We start from the raw sequence: 17,230 nt of genomic DNA, 5'->3' as shown, positions 1-17,230 counted from the left end.
AAACCTCACGCAATATTGTGAGGAATCATTTTAAATGTTATTTTGATATGAAAGTTCTTTTAAACTCTTAACTTTGGCACGCAGTCCCCAGGAACAGTAGTTCTCTCAACTCTGGCATACCTCCTTCAGGAAAGAAAAAGGACCACTAACGTTTTATAACGCATATACTTTAGGTGTCAAAAATGCGTATGCGTATGTAAATGTACTGTAAGTATACATGCAAGGAAGGAGGGTTAGGAGACCTAAATGTGTGGCAGGGATGGTGGGGAACAGGATCCTTCTCCCCACTTATTCAAAATGCAGCTCTACTGCGAAGTTCTCACGGTAGATATGCCAGGTTTTTTTTTAATGTGGATTATCCAGTTGGTTCCATGGAAGGTAAAGCCTAGGAAAGAAGAAACATGCTTCAAGCACAGAAGGCCAACCAGGGTTAGTCTTAGTCCCTCTCCTGTGCCTCAGTTGGCACATACAAGTGGAAGGGCTTGGTAACATCTGGGATGGCCAATGTTGGGGCAGTCAGTAAGGCTGTTTGTAATTCCTAAAATGCTCCTTCTGCCTCAGCTGTCCACTCTACCATAGTGAGTCCTCCCTTAGCCAGTTCACAGAGAGGTCGCACCATCTCCGCAAACCGCGGTATCCACAGCTTGCAACAGCCCACCGTCCCAAGGAACTCCCTCATGGAGACCGAAGCCTAAATAAGTGGTGTGGCTCTGACAGAGCTGTGTTTGTATTGCTGACACCGGATACCCTTTTCCCTGCAGAGTCTGCAAGAGAGCTCTTGTCCCCCACAAGCAAGACCCATAGTCCTTAGCAGCTATTTCTACTATTCCCACTAACTCAGTCCTCCTTCAAGTACTAGAGAACTAGAAATCTAGAGAACTTCCAGACTCAGGAACGAATTTTTAGATAGGGAAGAAGTTTCTCTGGAATAATAATCTTCAGTTAATTTAAAAAAAAATTTCCCAGTTTAGTCACTAGAAAGTTATTTTGAAATGGGAGAGTATTGATTTTTTTTAAAAGATTTTATTTATTTATTTGACAGATCACAAGTAGGCAGAGAGGCAGGCAGAGAGAGAGGGAGAAGCAGGCTCCCTGCCGAGCAGAGAGCAGAGAGCCAGATGTGGGGCTGGATCCCCAGACCCTGGGATCGTGACCTGAGCTGAAGGCAGAGGCTTAACCCACTGAGCCTCCCAGGTACCCCTTAAATAGTATTTTTAATCTAATATTTAGCTTATGAAAAATGAGAATGTTTGCCATTGTCATTGCTCTGAACATGAGTGTGTAACTTCTGCTGAGATGTCACAAAGTGTACAAGTGTTACTCTTTACATGAATTTCTAAGCCTCAGTGGTTTTCTTTTCCTATTGAAATCATCAAGCAGAACTGCCAACAACTAACAGTGTTGATCAAGTTAAAGTTTGTGCCCTCCTCCACCCCCTGCTTGCTCCCCGTTATGGGAAAATCTGTTCAGTAGTGAAATGGTATGTGTGTGGAAGCAAGTGACCTCGGTGGTTCCCATACCAGATGGGCTCCCCTTTGATCCCTGAAGCCGGTCTGAACACTCGCTCAGTCAGTGGTCCGAAGCAGGAGCTCCACTACAAGCAGTACTGGCCTGGGCAGTGTTGCTTAATTTTGTGATTTTCAAGGGCCATGAGATGAAAACTCTCTCATGTGTGGGTATTCTTGTCATTAATACTGACAGTCAACTATCAATGTAACTGCTGCTTGTAGAAATGGATGAGGTCTTTGGACATAAAGTGGCATCGGCCTCCGGTCAGCACGATGTAAACTAGGTTGGAGGACTATTGTCTAATTTATATAGAAAAAAAACACCTTTCCTTAAATTTTGATAGGAATGGCAAGAAAAATCCATTTCTTAAAGTCTCCTTTGTGTCGTGAGCCGAGGGTTATAGAGGTTAAGTGCTGTGTGTCTAACGGCTCTAATTGTTAAACATATATAGAAAGAAGGGAAAAGGAGGAATTTTAATCTCTTTGGAATTAGTTTTTAGTATCATTTTTACTATGAAAGTTAACTTTTTTTTTTTTAATTTTAGGATCTTCCTAAATATGACAAGTGTCCATTTTTCTTTTGGTTCCATACATCTTTTGTACAAAATAACAGGTATGGCTCTAGTATAAATGGCTTAATCTCCAAGATCTGTGTAAGGCAGAATGGTACTCCTGCCCTCAATTTATAGAAACCAAGAAATCCTCAAGTCCCCCATTCTTCATTAGGTAAAATATAGGGTTAGTGTTGAGAACCACTGTGGCCTTTTCCTCGAAGTCCATGCCATAGGACTGTGTCATAGGAGCTGAGACGTATTCTAATCAGATCTAGGTGTGGTGATAAATCCCTCCCCTTGCAAGTGTAGCAGGAGTCTGCTCAGTTACTCCGAATGGGCAGGTCCACCGTGTGTGGACTGATGTGGACTGATGTCGTCTATTGGTGACCTACCACCTACCACATTCTAGGCCAGAAAGGAAAGCATCCTCGAGGAAGGCTTTAGCTAGTTAAAAGGTGACTGATACAACTAGATCTAGGGCAGAAGTTAGAGGACACAGTAAGCATCCGTGAAGACAGCTTAAAAAAAAAAAAATCATGGGGCTCCTGGGTGGCTCAGTGGGTTAAATCCTCTGCCTTCTGCTCAGGTCATTATCTCAGGGTCTTGGGATCGAGCCCCACATCGGGCTCTCTGTTCAGCAGGGAGCCTGCTTCCCCCTCTCTCTCTGCTTCCCTCTCTGCCTACTTGTGATCTCTGTCAAATAATAAAATAGTATTTTTAGGGGCGCCTGGGTGGCTCAGTGCGTTACGCCGCTGCCTTCGGCTCAGGTCATGATCTCAGGGTCCTGGGATCGAGCCCCACATCGGGCTCTCTGCTCAGCGGGGAGCCTGCTTCCTCCTCTCTCTCTCTGCCTGCCTCTCTGCCTACTTGTGGTCTCTCTCTGTCAAATAAATAAATAAATATTTTTTAAAAAGTTATAAAATAGTATTTTTAAAATTTTATTAACATGAATTATGTATATGTTCAAAGGAAAGATCTCCCTCATTTTTTTGTGTGTGTGGTTTTTTTTTCTTACATTTTAGTATGGTATGAATTTCTTTTTGCCTTTTTTTTTTAAATTTTTTAATTTTTTATTAACATACAATGTATTTTTATCCCTAGGGGTACAGATCTGTGAATCGCCAGGTTTATACACTTAACAGCACTCACCAAAGCACATACCCTCCCCAATGTCCATAACCTCACCCCCCTGTCCCAAAGAAATAGAAAAATGTTCCATGCTCATGGATTAGAGGAACAAATATTGTGAAAATGTCTATGCTACCTAAAGAAATCTACACATTTAATGCAATCCCTACCAAATCCAATCCATGTTTTTCAATGAAATAGAACAAATAATCTTAAAATTTATATGGAACCAGAAAAGACCTCAAATAGCCAAAGGAATACTGAAAAAGAAAGCCAAAGTTGGTGGCATCACAATTCCGGACTTCAAGCTCTGTTACAAAGCTGACATCATCAAGACAGTACAGTACTGGCACCAAAACAGATACATAGGTCAATGGAACAGAATAGAGAGCCCAGAAATAGACCCTCAACTCTATGGTCAACTAATCTTCGACAAAGCAGGAAAGAATGTCCAATGGAAAAAAGACAGCCTCTTCAACAAATGGTGCTGGGAAAATTGGACAGCCACATGCAGAAAAATGAAATTGGACCTCTTCCTTACACCGCACATGAAAATAGACTCCAAATGGATGAAGGACCTCCATGTGAGAAAGGAATCCATCCAAATCCTTGAGGAGAACACAGGCAGCAATCTCTTTGACCTCAGCCAGAGCAACTTCTTCCTAGGAACATCTCCAAAGGCAAGGGAAGCAAGGAAATAAATGAACTTTTGGGACTTCATCAAGATCAAAAGCTTTTGCACAGCAAAGGAAACAGTTCACGAAATCAAAAGACATCTGACAGAATGGGAGAAGATATTTGCAAACAACAAATCAGATAAAGGGCTAGTATAAAAATCTATAGAGCTTAGCAAACTCAACAGCCAAAGAACAAATACTCCAATCAAGAAGTGGGATTGGGAGGGAGACAAACCATAAGTGACTCTTAATCTCACAAAACAAACTGAGGGTTGCTGGGGGGAGGGAATTTAGGGGAAGGGGGGTGGGGTTATGGACATTGGGGAGGTTATGTGCTATGGTGAGTGCTGTGTAGTGTATAAACCTGGCGATTCACAGACCTGTACCCCTGGGGATAAAATATATGTTTATGAAAAATAAAAAAAAAAAGAAATGGGCAGAGGACATGAATAGACATTTCTGCAAAGACGACATCCAGATGGCCAACAGACACATGAAAAAAAGTTCCACATCACTCAGCATCAGGGAAATACAAATCAAAACCACAATGAGATACCACCTCACACCAGTCAGAATGACTAAAATTAACAAGTCAGAAAAATGACAGATGCTGGTGAGGTTGCGGAGAAAGGGGAACCCTCCTACACTGCTGGTGGGAATGCAAGCTGGTGCAGCCACTCTGGAAAACAGTGTGGAGGTTCCTCAAAAAACTGAAAATAGAGCTACCCTATGACCCAGCGATTGCGCTGCTGGGTATATATCCTAAAGATACAAACGTGGTGCTCCGAAGGGGCACGTGCACCCGAATGTTGATGGCAGCAATGTCCACAATAGACAAACTATGGAAAGAACCTAGATGTCCAGCAACAGATGAATGGATAAAGAAGAGGTGGTATATATATATATAAAGAAATACTATGCAGCCATCAAAAGAATTGAAATCTTGCCATTTGTGACGTTGTGGGTGGAACTAGAGGGTATTATGCTTAGCGAAGTGAGTCAGTCAGAGAAAGACAACTATCATATGATCTCCCTGGTATGAGGAAGTGGAGATGCAACATGGAGGGTTTGGGGGGGGTAGGAAAAGAAAAAATGAAAGAAGATGGGATCAGGAGGGAGACAAACCATAAAAGACTCAATCTCAAAAAACAGACTGAGAGTTGCTGAGGGAAGTGTGGACGGGATAGGGTGGTGGGGATATGGACACTGGGGAGGGTATGTGCTATGATGAGTGCTGTGAAATGTGTAAACCTGGCGAGTCACAGACCTGTACCCCTGGGGATAAAAACATATCATATCTTTATTAGAAATTTTTTTTTAAAGTGCTCTGACAGCATTTACAATTAAACATTTTTGGGGCACTTCGGTGGCTCAGTGGGTTAAAGCTTCTGCCTTTGGCTCAGGTCATGATCCCAGGGTCCTGGGATCAAGCCCCACATTGGGTTCTCTGCTCAGCGGGGAGCTTGCTTCCCCCAGCCCCCTCTTTGCCTGCCTTTCTGCCTACTTGTGATCTTTGTCAAATAAATAAATAAAATCTTTTAAAAAAATAAAATTAAACGTTTTTAATTTCATAGATATTTTTGCAAATCAAAAATGAACTCCAGTAGTCAATAAACAAGAAAAAATATGCTCAATCTTTCTTAGCTTTGTTATTCCTATTTTCTTCCCTTTAGTAGTCACCTTCCACCCCCCACTTCCTTTCCTTCTCTTCCTTTAGTCTTGAAGCAAACATCAAAAAATGTTCACTATTTTTTTAAAAAAAATGTATTTATTTATTTGAGAGATTTGAGAGAAAGAGTGAGAGAGGGCAGGGTGGGGAGCAAAAGGGCAGAGGAAGAGAGAAGCTTAAGCAGACTCTGTGCTGAGTTCAGAGCCTGGTGAAGGACTTGATCTCCCCACACTGAGATCAGGACCTTAGCTGAAACCAGGAGTCAGTGCTTTAACTATTGTGCCACCTAGGCGACCCCCCTTCCAAAATTTTAACAACTATTAATACTAATAACACTATGTACCTTCTTCTTGTACTTTAATATATAAATATTTAGAAAAAGAAAAAGATTTTTACCTTTGCCTCCCTTACAGTGTGATATTTTCGTCATCTTGAGAATCACTACGATGTTTTTGTCATCTTGAGACATCCACTCATCCACTTCCTTGGTGAATGCCACCATCTCACTGATTTCAAATGTAAAATTTTTAGTTGAATTAAAATTCATCCAAAAAATCAAGTCCAGTATGTTTAGCTTTCTTTTGACAGCCATCTTGGCATGAAATTTACCTTAGACTGGGGACATTGTGATCATCAATCTTGATTCGCTGGACCCTGTCATGGAAGTACTTAGGATTATAAGCTCTTTCACCTAAAATAAATAATACATAGGTCAGATAGCTATGCCTAATAAACACAGTAAATGATCAAGTTATGAAGAAGTCTGCAAGAGAGCTCTTGTCCCCCACAAGCAAGACCCATAGTCCTCAGCGGCTATTTCTACTATTCCCACTAACTCAGTCCTCCTTCAAGTACTAGAGAACTAGAATTCTAGAGAACTTCCAGACTCAGGAACGAATTTCCAGAGAGGGAAGAAGTTTCCCTGGAATAATCTTTAGTTAATTTATAAAAAAAGATTTCCCAGTTTAGTCACTAGAAAGTCATTTCTAAAATAGAGACTATTGATTTTTTTTTTAAGCTGTCTTTACGAATGTTTACTGTGTCCTCTAACTTCTGCTCTAGATCCAGGTGTGTCAGTCACCTTTAAACTAGCTAAAGCCTTCCTTGAGGATGCTTTCCTTTCTGGCCTAGAATATGGTAGGTGGTCGGTCATCAGAAGATGAACACACACGGTGGGCCTGCCCTAGTCGGGGTAATTGAGCAGACTCCTGCTACACTTGCAAGGGGAGGGATTTATCACCACACCTAGATCTGATTAGAATATCTCTCAGCTCCTATGACACAGTCCTATGGCATGGACTTTGAGGTTAAGGCCACAGTGGTTCTCAACGTTAACCCTATATTTTACATAATGAAGAATGGGGGACTTGAGGATTTCTTGGTTTCTATAAATTGAGGGCAGGAGTACCATTCTGCCTTACACAGATCTTGGAGATTAAGCCATTTCTATTGGATTATATCAGAGCCATACCTTTTATTTTGTAAAAATGATGTATGGAACCAGAAAAAAAATGGACACTGGTCGTAATACTTGGGTAGGTCCTAAAATTAAAAGAAAAAAAGTTAATTTTAATCATAAAAATAATACTAAAAACTAATTCCAAAGGGATTAAAATTCCTCCTTTTCCCTCCTTTCTATATATGTTGAACAATTAGAGCTGTTAGACACACAGCACATAACCTCTATAACCCTCTGCTCACGACACAAAGGAGCCTTTAAGAAATGGCTTTTTCTTGCTATTCCTATCAAAATTTAAGGAAATGTGTTTTTTTTTCAATATAAATTAGACAATAGTCCTCCAACCTAGTTTACATCATGCTGACTGGAGGCCGATGCCACTTTATGTCCAAAGACCTCATCCATTTCTACAAGCAGCAGCTGCACTGATAATTGACTGTCAGTATTAATGATAAGAATACCCACACATGAGAGAGTTTTCATCTCATGGCCCTTGAAAATCACAAAATTAAGCAACACTGCCCAGGCCAGTACTGCTTGTAGTGTTGCTCCTGCTTCGGACCACTGACTGAGCGAGTGTTCAGACCGGCTTCAGGGATCAAAGGGGAACCCGTCTGGTATGGGAACCACTGAGGTCACTTGCTTCCACACACATACCATTTCACTACTGAACAGATTTTCCCATAACGGGGAGCAAGCAGGGGGTGGAGGAGGGCACAAACTTTAACTTGATCAACACTGTTAGTTGTTGGCAGTTCTGCTTGATGATTTCAATAGGAAAACAAAACCACTGAGGCTTAGAAATTCATGTAAAGAGTAACACTTGTACACTTTGTGACATCTCAGCAGAAGTTACACACTCATGTTCAGAGCAATGACAATGGCAAACATTCTCATTTTTCATAAGGTAAATGTTAGATTAAAAAATACTATTTAAGGGGCACCTGGGTGGCTCAGTGGGTTAAAGCCTCTGCCTTCAGCTCGGGTCATGATCTCAGGGTCCTGGGATGGAGCCCCATATCGGGCTCTCTGCTCAGCAGGGAGCCTGCTTCCCCCCTCCCTCTCTGCCTGCCTCTCTGCCCACTTGTGATCTCTGTCTGTCAAATAAAATTTAAAAAAATACTATTTAACATGAATTATGTATCGGTTCAAAGGAAAGTCAGATCTCCCTCATTTTAAAGTACTTTATAAACTATGGGGAACACTGTGTTTTAAAGATACAAAACAAAAGTTTGATCACCACTCTGCAGTAAACATACCTTTGTTTTTTCCTTATTTGAAAATATATGCAAGTTGTATAGAATTTAGAAAACATGAGCAAGGGGCGCCTGGGTGGCTCAGTTGGTTAAGCCTCTGCCTTCGGCTCAGGTCACGATCCCAGGGTTCTGGGATTGAGCCCCACATAGGGCTCTCTGCTCAGCGGGGTGCCTGCTTCCCCCACTCTCTGTCTACTTGTGATCTCTGTCAAAATCTTTTTTAAAAAATGAGCAAAAATCTCTTATGTTCTTTTTAAAAATTTTGATATAGACCGGCCTTGTTTTTCTCCCCCTCTCTGGCAAAGGGTTGACATCTCCTATCCTGTTCCTTGCCAGGAATTGTAGTAAAGGAAAGGCTAAATCAGAATCACTCAAAAGGCCAGACAAGAATACTGGCATAGGTTGGTTCTGGATGACTCACGGAAGAAGAGAAAAACTGCACTTTGATGTCATCATACAGTGGTGGGCAGTTGGACAGATGGATTGTCACACTGTCTGTTTCTGCATCATGAAGGATCTGTGAATGATCACATGGAACTCAGAACCATAACCCTAGCTAATGGGTGGATAAATGGTGAAGTTCAGTTTGCTTATCGCAGCTTCCTGGATTTATCAAGTACACTTGGTCTCAGAGTTCAGCCATTACACATATAAATAAATGTGAATCGTTTCTATTAAGTTGCAATACTGTTTAAATTTTTAAAAGGCCAACATGTTTGGAGGGTATGGTACTGCACTGCTGAAAAGTGAAATACTCCCTTTTCCATCAGAATTTAAATGTCACTGTTGAACGTGTGTCATTTGATTTGCAGATGCCGGGACACACTAAGAAGATCAGTTTTAAACTTGGCATTCACATTCAAAAACATGTGATTGGTCATGTTTGTTAAAGAGGCGCTTGCTGATGGTATCATAGGCCTTGTCCATAGCCAACTACTGGATGGAGTGACCAAAGATTGGTCACATTTCTGGAATGAAGGACTTTGGGGCTATACTGAGTATTTCTTTGTTACTGATTGGCCCTTGCACAATAGTGGTACCCACACTAAGGAGAGTCTGTGCGAAATACCAAAGAAGGTGCAGACTCAGGGGATGCTTCAGGGAGCTACAGACATAAGAAACAATGGTAGAGTGGCATGAATTACATGTCAAGCTGGATAATGAAGACTGTGTGGTTGTGTGTTCTGGGGAGCTTAATGAGAAGCAGAGAGTAAGAAAGTTTCACAGAGGAGCAGAAAAAGAGTTCTGTGTGGTGGATTTGTACACACGAGGAGCTCTGAAAGAGAATGCTGTGCAGACTGGGTGGTGTGGGGGAGGGAGGGGAAAGACATGGAACACATGAAACAGAAATGAGAGTGTTGAGTCCCAAGGGCCAGAAGGCACCCCGTCTACTTGGAATGGAGTCTGTAGGTCAAGTTACTGAAGGAAATAAGCTCAGGTTTCAGGTAGGATAGGGAAATATTTTAAAGGTTCAAGAGCCAGGAAATAAGAAAAATTGTGGAAGCATGGGGGCGGGGCAATTCCTATGTGACAAAGTGGCCTGACAGTTATCACTTATAACAGTGATTATAGCTCACAAAGCAACTTCACATACATTATCTAAACTAATCCTCACAACCCAGGAGATGTGGTCTTTATTTTGCAGATATACTGAGCCAAAGATACTGACTGGCTTTGACTAGAGGCACAGAGTGCATTGTTCTTCTGCTCCACTTACTGCTTTTCAAGTAGGAGCAGAGAAAGACCTGCATATTGCCAGTCTCTCGACACTCTATAGCATGAAGAGAAGGGACAGGTAGGGAGACCACTGTAGAAATCCAGGCATGAGCAAATGAGGTGCCGGACTGGGCGGTGACAATGGGAACAGAAAGGAATGTAGAGAGTGAAGAGAGATTCCCAAGGTAAAATCAATAGGAAGTGCTGACTGGATGTGGGGGCATGGCCAGGAGAGACTCCAGGATTCTACATCGTGAGGCCTCAGTGAGAGAATTCTGGTGTCACTTGCAGAAGCAGAGGAAAAGCTCATCTGAAAATTCTGGATTGACATACACAGTTCCGTCGTTGGGGCAGAATCTGTCTAGGTAGGTGTCCTGCACCTACCACGTGGGGGGTGGTCATAAGTCTGTGCGAGCGGATGGAAGAAAAAATAATAGTTTGCAGTAGGAGAATGGATAAGCAGAACCAAGAGTAGAGTATGTGCAGAGATAAGAACAGAAGTCAAGGATCGGGTCTGGGTGCGTGCCTTCCGTGGGACAATGGGCAAGGAGTGGTGGTGGGGAAGTAATAGGAGAAGAGACACAAACCTGGAGAGAGAATTTGGACGGTTTATATTTCTTAAGACCCGGGAAAGCTTCTTATTGCTTTAGGATAGTCCAAGGCACTTCAACATTTAAGAAAACAGACTACCAGGTCCCATCGCCTAGGGGAAAGAGGTATATATGTCCCCTTCCGGCCACTCTTGAGTTACTTCTCTCAGTGCAGTCCCATAGGATATCGGAGGCAGAGTCACTTGGGACACTGCTAACACTGAACATGCTGGTTTGACATTGAGATTTGAAACAAACACCAGAATTTCCAGTTTGCATGCTATCTCTTACCTGACAGTTTTTGGAAGCAGAGCCGAAAAAGATGATCTGCCTCTGCATTACTATTTGTACTTTGAGATCAGTGCCATTGCCTTTTCCTACACCTGAAGGAAATAAAGTTAGGCTCATTAGAACAAAGAGCAAAATGTCTCATTGATTAACATTTTGGATTAAAGAGAAAATTATGACAGCTAACAGTGTGTCAGTAGTGAATCATCTGGGTCTTGCTTGGATTCCGTCTTTAAAAGACAAATCTTTAAGCCCAACTTTGTCTCCTAAAGTTAAATTTATAAGGCTGGAGGTATGTGTGTGTGTGGGGGAAGACATATAGTTTAGCTTCTAAGACAGAACTTCATCTCTTCACCTTTCTAGAAAAAAATCAGGTAGGTAACTTGCCACCTTTCCTGCTAGTGTGTTGCTTGCTTCAGACATCCGACAATGGGTCTTAAACAGTCTAATTTCCTCTTACCCTCATCTGGAGTTAGATATTAGACTGCTGCATCCAAATATTCTGGTGGCACTCATGATATATCTATAGACAAATGGTTTCTTGCTCTCTATTCGATTCAGATGAACCCTTTTTTTAGGAGTTCTTAAAGGCTGGTTTCTCAAGCCTTCAATTAATTCTAACTGCTTTTCTTTTAATGAGGAATGTCACAAATATTCATAGAAGTAAAGGTTCAGAACTAAAAAAATATTCTAACAGAGTCATATGTTAATCATTCTTGATGTTCAGATTCTATTTGCATTGTAGGACCACATTATGAATTTGCATTAAGCATCATCATGTCTGAGCCTTACTTCCTCCACCCCATGCCATCCTATCCCATTGCAGTTGCAGAACTCCTCTGCAGAACTGATGTTGACCAGAGATTAGTGAAAATGTAGAACTAAATTAATACAAACCCTTACCACATGACAGGAAAGGGCACTGATTTACAAGCTTAATTCCCACACATTTCAACCTCTTAAAGCATATTTCTATAATATAAAAGGTAAAAAAGACATGAGGTGAAGAGTCTGGCTCACCTACTCCCACCTGTTTATTTGTCCAGCTCCAAATGGAGAATATTTTTGTGCACATATAATCAAAAAGGAATACTCTCCCTGAGTATTTTTATATATGTACATAGCACAAATATGAATACATATTATTCCCCACTTCTGTGTTACAGGAATTGTTGCATACCACAGCACTGTTCTGTGCCTTGCATTTTTAAAAACTGTTTTTAATTTTTTATTTTTTATAAACATATATTTTTATCCTCAGGGGTAGAGGTCTGTGAATCACCAGGTTTACACACTTCACAGCACTCACCAAAGCACATACCCTCCCCAATGTCCATAATCCCACCCCTTTCTCCCAAACCCCTCCCCCCAGCAACCCTCAGTTTGTTTTGTGAGATTAAGAGTCAATTATGGTTGGTCTCCCTCCCAATCCCATCTTGTTTCATTTATTCTTGCATTTTTAAAATACATGTCAAAAATCTTATTTGACTCATCAATTAATCAAAAACCAGTAAAATGTTACAGCTGATGCAAAGTTAACTACAAGCCACTGTGCAAAACAGTAGGGAGTTTCCTCACAAAATTAGAAAGAGAATTACTGTATAGTCCAGTAATTTTGCTACTAGGTATTTACCTAAAGAATATTAAGCACCAATTTGAAGAGATATATACACCCTTATGTTTATTGCAGCATTATTTACAATAGCCAATACATGGAGGCAATCCAAGTGTGTACTGAGAGACGAATAGGTAAGGAAAATGTAGTGAAGATGTATTTATACAGGTATACACATACACAATGGAACATTTTTCAGCTGTAATTAAAAAAAAAAAATCTTGCCATTTGCAACAGTGTGGATGGACCTGTAGGGATGCTAAGTGAAACAGAGAAACAAATATATTTCAATCATGTGGAATTTAAAAATAAAAATGAAGAAAAGAAGACAAAAAACCAGACCCTTCAATACAGAGAACAAACTGATGGCTGCCATAAGGGAGGTGGGTAGGGGATGGGTGCAATAAAGAGGAATAAAGAGTACGCTTATCATTTTAAAAATTAACATATATGTATTATTTGTTTCAGGGGCACAGGTATGTGAATTATCAGTCTTACACGATTCACAGCACTCGCCATAGCATATGCTCTTCTCGATGTCCATAAATGTTTTTTTTTAAAGATTTTATCTATTGATTTGAGAGAGACAGAAAAAAAAAAGCATGAACAAGGGAGAGGCAGAGGAAGAAGGAGGCTCCCCGCTGAGCAGGGAACCTGACACAGGGCTCTATCCCAGGACTCTGGGATCACGACCTGAGCCAAAGGCAGACACTTAACAGACTGAGTCACCCAGGTGACCCATGAGAGTTTACTTATCTTGATGATAATATACTTATCTTGATGAACACTGAGTAATGTGTAAAATTACTGAATCATTATATTGTACACCTGGAGCTAATATAAACAAATGTATGTTATACTTCAATTAAAAAAAAATACTGCGCATCTATTGGGAAATAAAAATTGATGACATGAGTGTATAAACAGATATAAAATGGCTTAATCAGTCACCTGGGTGGTTCAGTGGGTTAAGTGACTGCCTTTGGTTCAGGTCATGATCCCGGAGTCCAGGGACTGAGTACTGTTTTGGGCTCCCTGCTCAGCGGGGAGTCTGCTTCTCCCTCTGACCTTCCCCCTCTCATGCTCTCTCTCTCTCTCATTCTCTCTCTCCCAAATAAATAAATACATAAAATCTTAAAAAATGGTTTAATAATCAATTTCTTTCCACTAGATACAACTAACTTGTATTTTTATGTACAAAAATTATTTACAGTATTATTACTTTTCTACAACTTAGAGTTATAAAGAGCTTAAAGACCATGAGAGGTAGAGATAATCCCACAAGGGTGCACAAGTCAAAACACTGCTCACTGCAAATTCTTTCACCCTTTTTTCTGACAGTCTCCCCATCCCCATTCTGTTTTGATCTTAACAACCTCAAAAGAAGATTATTCTTACTCCAAAAGAAGGCTGGTGTCTCTAACACTGAGTCACGAAGAAATAGGAAATATGAACAGACCAATTACTAGTAATGAAACTGAATCAGTCATCAAATAACTCCCGACAAACTAAAGCTCAGGACCAGATAGAATCACAGGTGAAGTCTGCTACACATTAAAGAAGAGTTAATACCTATTCTCCCGAAACTATCCCAAAAAATAGGTGAAGGAAAACTTCCAAATATATTCTATAAGGTCAGCATTACCCATACCAAGACCAACTAAAGTCAAGATTAAAGAAACAACAAACAAATAAAACTACAGGCCAGTATTCCCCATGAACTTAGATAGATACAAAAATCCTCAACAAAATATTAGCAAAGTACATTCAACAATAAAAAGATCATTTGCCACGATCAGTGGGATTTATTTTGGGAATGCAAGCATGGTTCAATATTTTCAAATCAGCCAACATGGTACACCGCATTAGCAAGAGGAGGATAAAAAATATATGATGGTTGTTTTTTTGTTGTTGCTGCTGGGAAGATGGCAGAGTAGGAGGATCCTGTGCTAACCTTGTCCCCTACACACACCAAGATAACAGCCACATCAAGTGCAACAAACTCTGAAAAGGACCCAAAAACTGGCAGAACAGACTTTCCACAGTAGAGAGGAGGCCACATCGAAAAGGTAGGTGAGGTGAAGACACAGTTGAGAACCAACCCCCCCTGTAAGACTGTCCATGAAGAGGAGGGACCCCCAAGCATGGAAAAGCAAGAGTCTCAGACCACAGAGCAGGCACAGGAGACCTGCACTGAGAAGACAAGTCCCTATAACATTTGGCTTTTGAAAACTATTGGGCTTTAATATGTTTTGAGGACCAGCAGGGCTCAACTCTGGGCACTTTATTTATTTACTTGAGTATAATTAACTTAAGTGTTGTTTATTAGTTTTAGTTTCAAGGGTATTTATTAGTATTAGTTCCAGGTGTACAGTATAAGGATTCAACGATTCTATACAATCAAGGTCAGTGTACTATTCATCATCTTTATCTATTTCACCAATCCCCTACCCCACTTAACTTCTGGCAACTCATTTCTTCTCTGTATTTAAGACTCTTGTTTTTTGTCTTTTTCTTTGTTGTTTCTTAAATTACTTATGTGCATGGAATCATATGGTACTTGTCTTTCTCTGATTGACTTATGCATTTAACAATATACCCACTAGGTTCATTCATGTTGGTCAAAAAACAAGATTTCATTCCTTTTTTATGACTGAGTAATATTCCATTATACTTATGTGGATATGCACCTTCTCTTTATGCATTTATCCATCAGTGGACACTTGAGTTGCTTCCATATACTGGCTATTGTAAATAATGCTGCAATAAACATAGGGGATATATATAGCTTTTGAAATTAGTGTTTCCATATTCTTTGGGTAAATACCCAGTAATGGAATTACTGGGTCATATGGTAATTCTACTTTTATCTTCGTGAGGAAACTCTATAGTATTGCCCACAGTGCTTTCACCTCTATGTCTACTGCAGCATTACCTACAATAGCCAAGACGTGGAAGTACTCAAGTGTCCATCGATAGATGAATAAAGAGGTGGTGTGTACATAGAATGGAATATTATTCACCCATAAAAGAATGAGATTTTTGCCACTTGTGACAACATGGATGGACCTACAGGGTATTATGCTAAGTGAAATAAGCCAGACCAGATAAGGACAAATACAAAAAGTAGTTTTCCTTATATGTGGAATCTAAAAAATAAAACAAACAAAAATGAACAAACAAAAAGTAGAACCTGATCTGTAAACACAGAGAACAAACTGATGATTGCCAGAGGGGAGGAAAGTGGGGAGAGGAACAAAACAGGTGAAGGAGAGTGGGAGATATAGGCTTCCAGTCATAGAATGAGTAAAGTAAGTCTTGGGGGATAAAAGGTACAGGAAACATAGTGAGTGACATAGTGAGTGTCACTCAAATAGTGTTGTATGGTAAGGGATGGTAGCTACACTTGTGAGCATAACATAATGTATATACTTGTCAAATCACTAGTTTATGTATCTAAAATGAATGTAACATTTTTTAAAAAAGATTTTATTTATTTGACAGACAGAGATCACAAGTAGGCAGAGAGGCAGGCAGAGAGAGAGGGGAAAGCAGGCTCCCTGCTAAACCAATAGCCAGGTGCTGGGCTCAATCCCAGGACACTGAGATCATGACCTGACCTGAAGACAGAGGCTTAACCAACTGAGCCACCAAGCCACCCCTAAAATGAATGCAACATTTTCTGTCAAGTATATTTCAATAGAGAAAGTGTTTATAAATGTAAGGGGGAGACAACGTCTAGAAGTCCAAGAATCGTTACTATAAAAGAATGACAACAACAAAAGGGGAAGAAAGCCACTGCTGCTAGAGCTGATTTATGGACAGACAGAGAGGTGGGGAATAAAATTGGAGAAGTGGATGAGGGGGGGCTGGACAGGTGTGATGAGACATGCCAGAGACATTTTTGTTCAAGTCAACTTCACAGAGATCTACTGAGCTCCAACTGTGTGTCAGGATCTGGGGGATTCAAAGACGAATGAATAATGGTCTCTGTCCTCTTGCAATTTGCAACACAGTAAATCACCTGACAGAGACCAAGGAGATACAGTGTTATAAATATGACACCTCAGTATAAGGAAATGCATGATCACAGGTTGAGTTCTCCCGGAAGTGGACCCTAAACCAACACTCTGGTTACTAGTGATTTATGAAGGAAGTGCTCCTAGGAGGAATTTCTTCATAAGAGCCAATGAAGGGTGGGATTCAGCAGATTCAGCTTGATCTATGGGGAATTCTTTGGTGTAAATTATACTGCAGAGTTTGCCACACTTGGAAGCAAAGGAGTTGAGTTTTTGTACAGCTGCTAGTCATTGCGTATGGGCTGCCCAACAGGGTAGTGACACTCTCAGGGATTTGGGGCTCTAAATAAATGAGTTGGCTCCAGTAGTAATTCTCCAAGGATTATAGTAAAGGGGGTGGAGGTTGGGTGGAGAATCACAGAGCTGGTTGAAGGGGTTCAGTGGGATCTTGATGGGGCACCAAGAGTGTCCAACCCCAAAGGCTAACAGAACTTCTTAGCCTAGAGGGTTCAGTTTTTTTGGGCAAGCTAACAATGCGATAAGAGGATAATAAGTAAAAAATATATATATAAAAAGAAAAATGCTGGTGTCATTAGCTTTGGCCTCATTATTTACATGGGTGCAGAAAGACTGGTAACTTACCATGTAGTCCTTCTGAAGTTGGCTCTGAAGTCTGGACACACAAATGTACTGAACAGCTGCTAAGATTACAACTTTGTCTGGAAGTCTCCATGAGACTTCCTTCTCAAAC

The 17,230-nt window shown here is 40.7% G+C and overlaps 1 protein-coding gene and 1 long non-coding RNA gene across 2 annotated transcripts in view; one reads left to right on the top strand and one right to left on the bottom strand.

The window, feature by feature from the left end:
- Positions 1-204: 204 nt before the first annotated feature.
- Positions 205-17,230, bottom strand: part of LOC309857397 (phosphatidylinositol 3,4,5-trisphosphate 3-phosphatase TPTE2-like) — a gene marked incomplete at its 5' end in the record, with an annotated part of 53,085 nt that continues 36,059 nt past the window's right edge. Inside the window, 4 exons of the mRNA XM_082750111.1 lie at positions 205-385; positions 7,008-7,078; positions 8,673-8,768; positions 10,849-10,940. Of these exons, the coding sequence (XP_082606237.1) occupies positions 346-385; positions 7,008-7,078; positions 8,673-8,768; positions 10,849-10,940 (299 nt within the window). The remainder of the gene's footprint in view (positions 386-7,007; positions 7,079-8,672; positions 8,769-10,848; positions 10,941-17,230) is intronic.
- Positions 392-3,686, top strand: LOC309857395. Its single transcript, XR_014307682.1, has 3 exons — positions 392-1,194; positions 2,054-2,121; positions 3,164-3,686. It is a non-coding gene; the product is annotated as an uncharacterized lncRNA (long non-coding RNA).

Source organism: Mustela nivalis, assembly GCF_964662115.1.
Source record: "Mustela nivalis genome assembly, contig: HAP1_SCAFFOLD_688, whole genome shotgun sequence".
NCBI classification, from domain to species: Eukaryota; Metazoa; Chordata; class Mammalia; order Carnivora; family Mustelidae; genus Mustela; species Mustela nivalis.
This window is presented reverse-complemented; position numbering and strand designations above follow the sequence as displayed.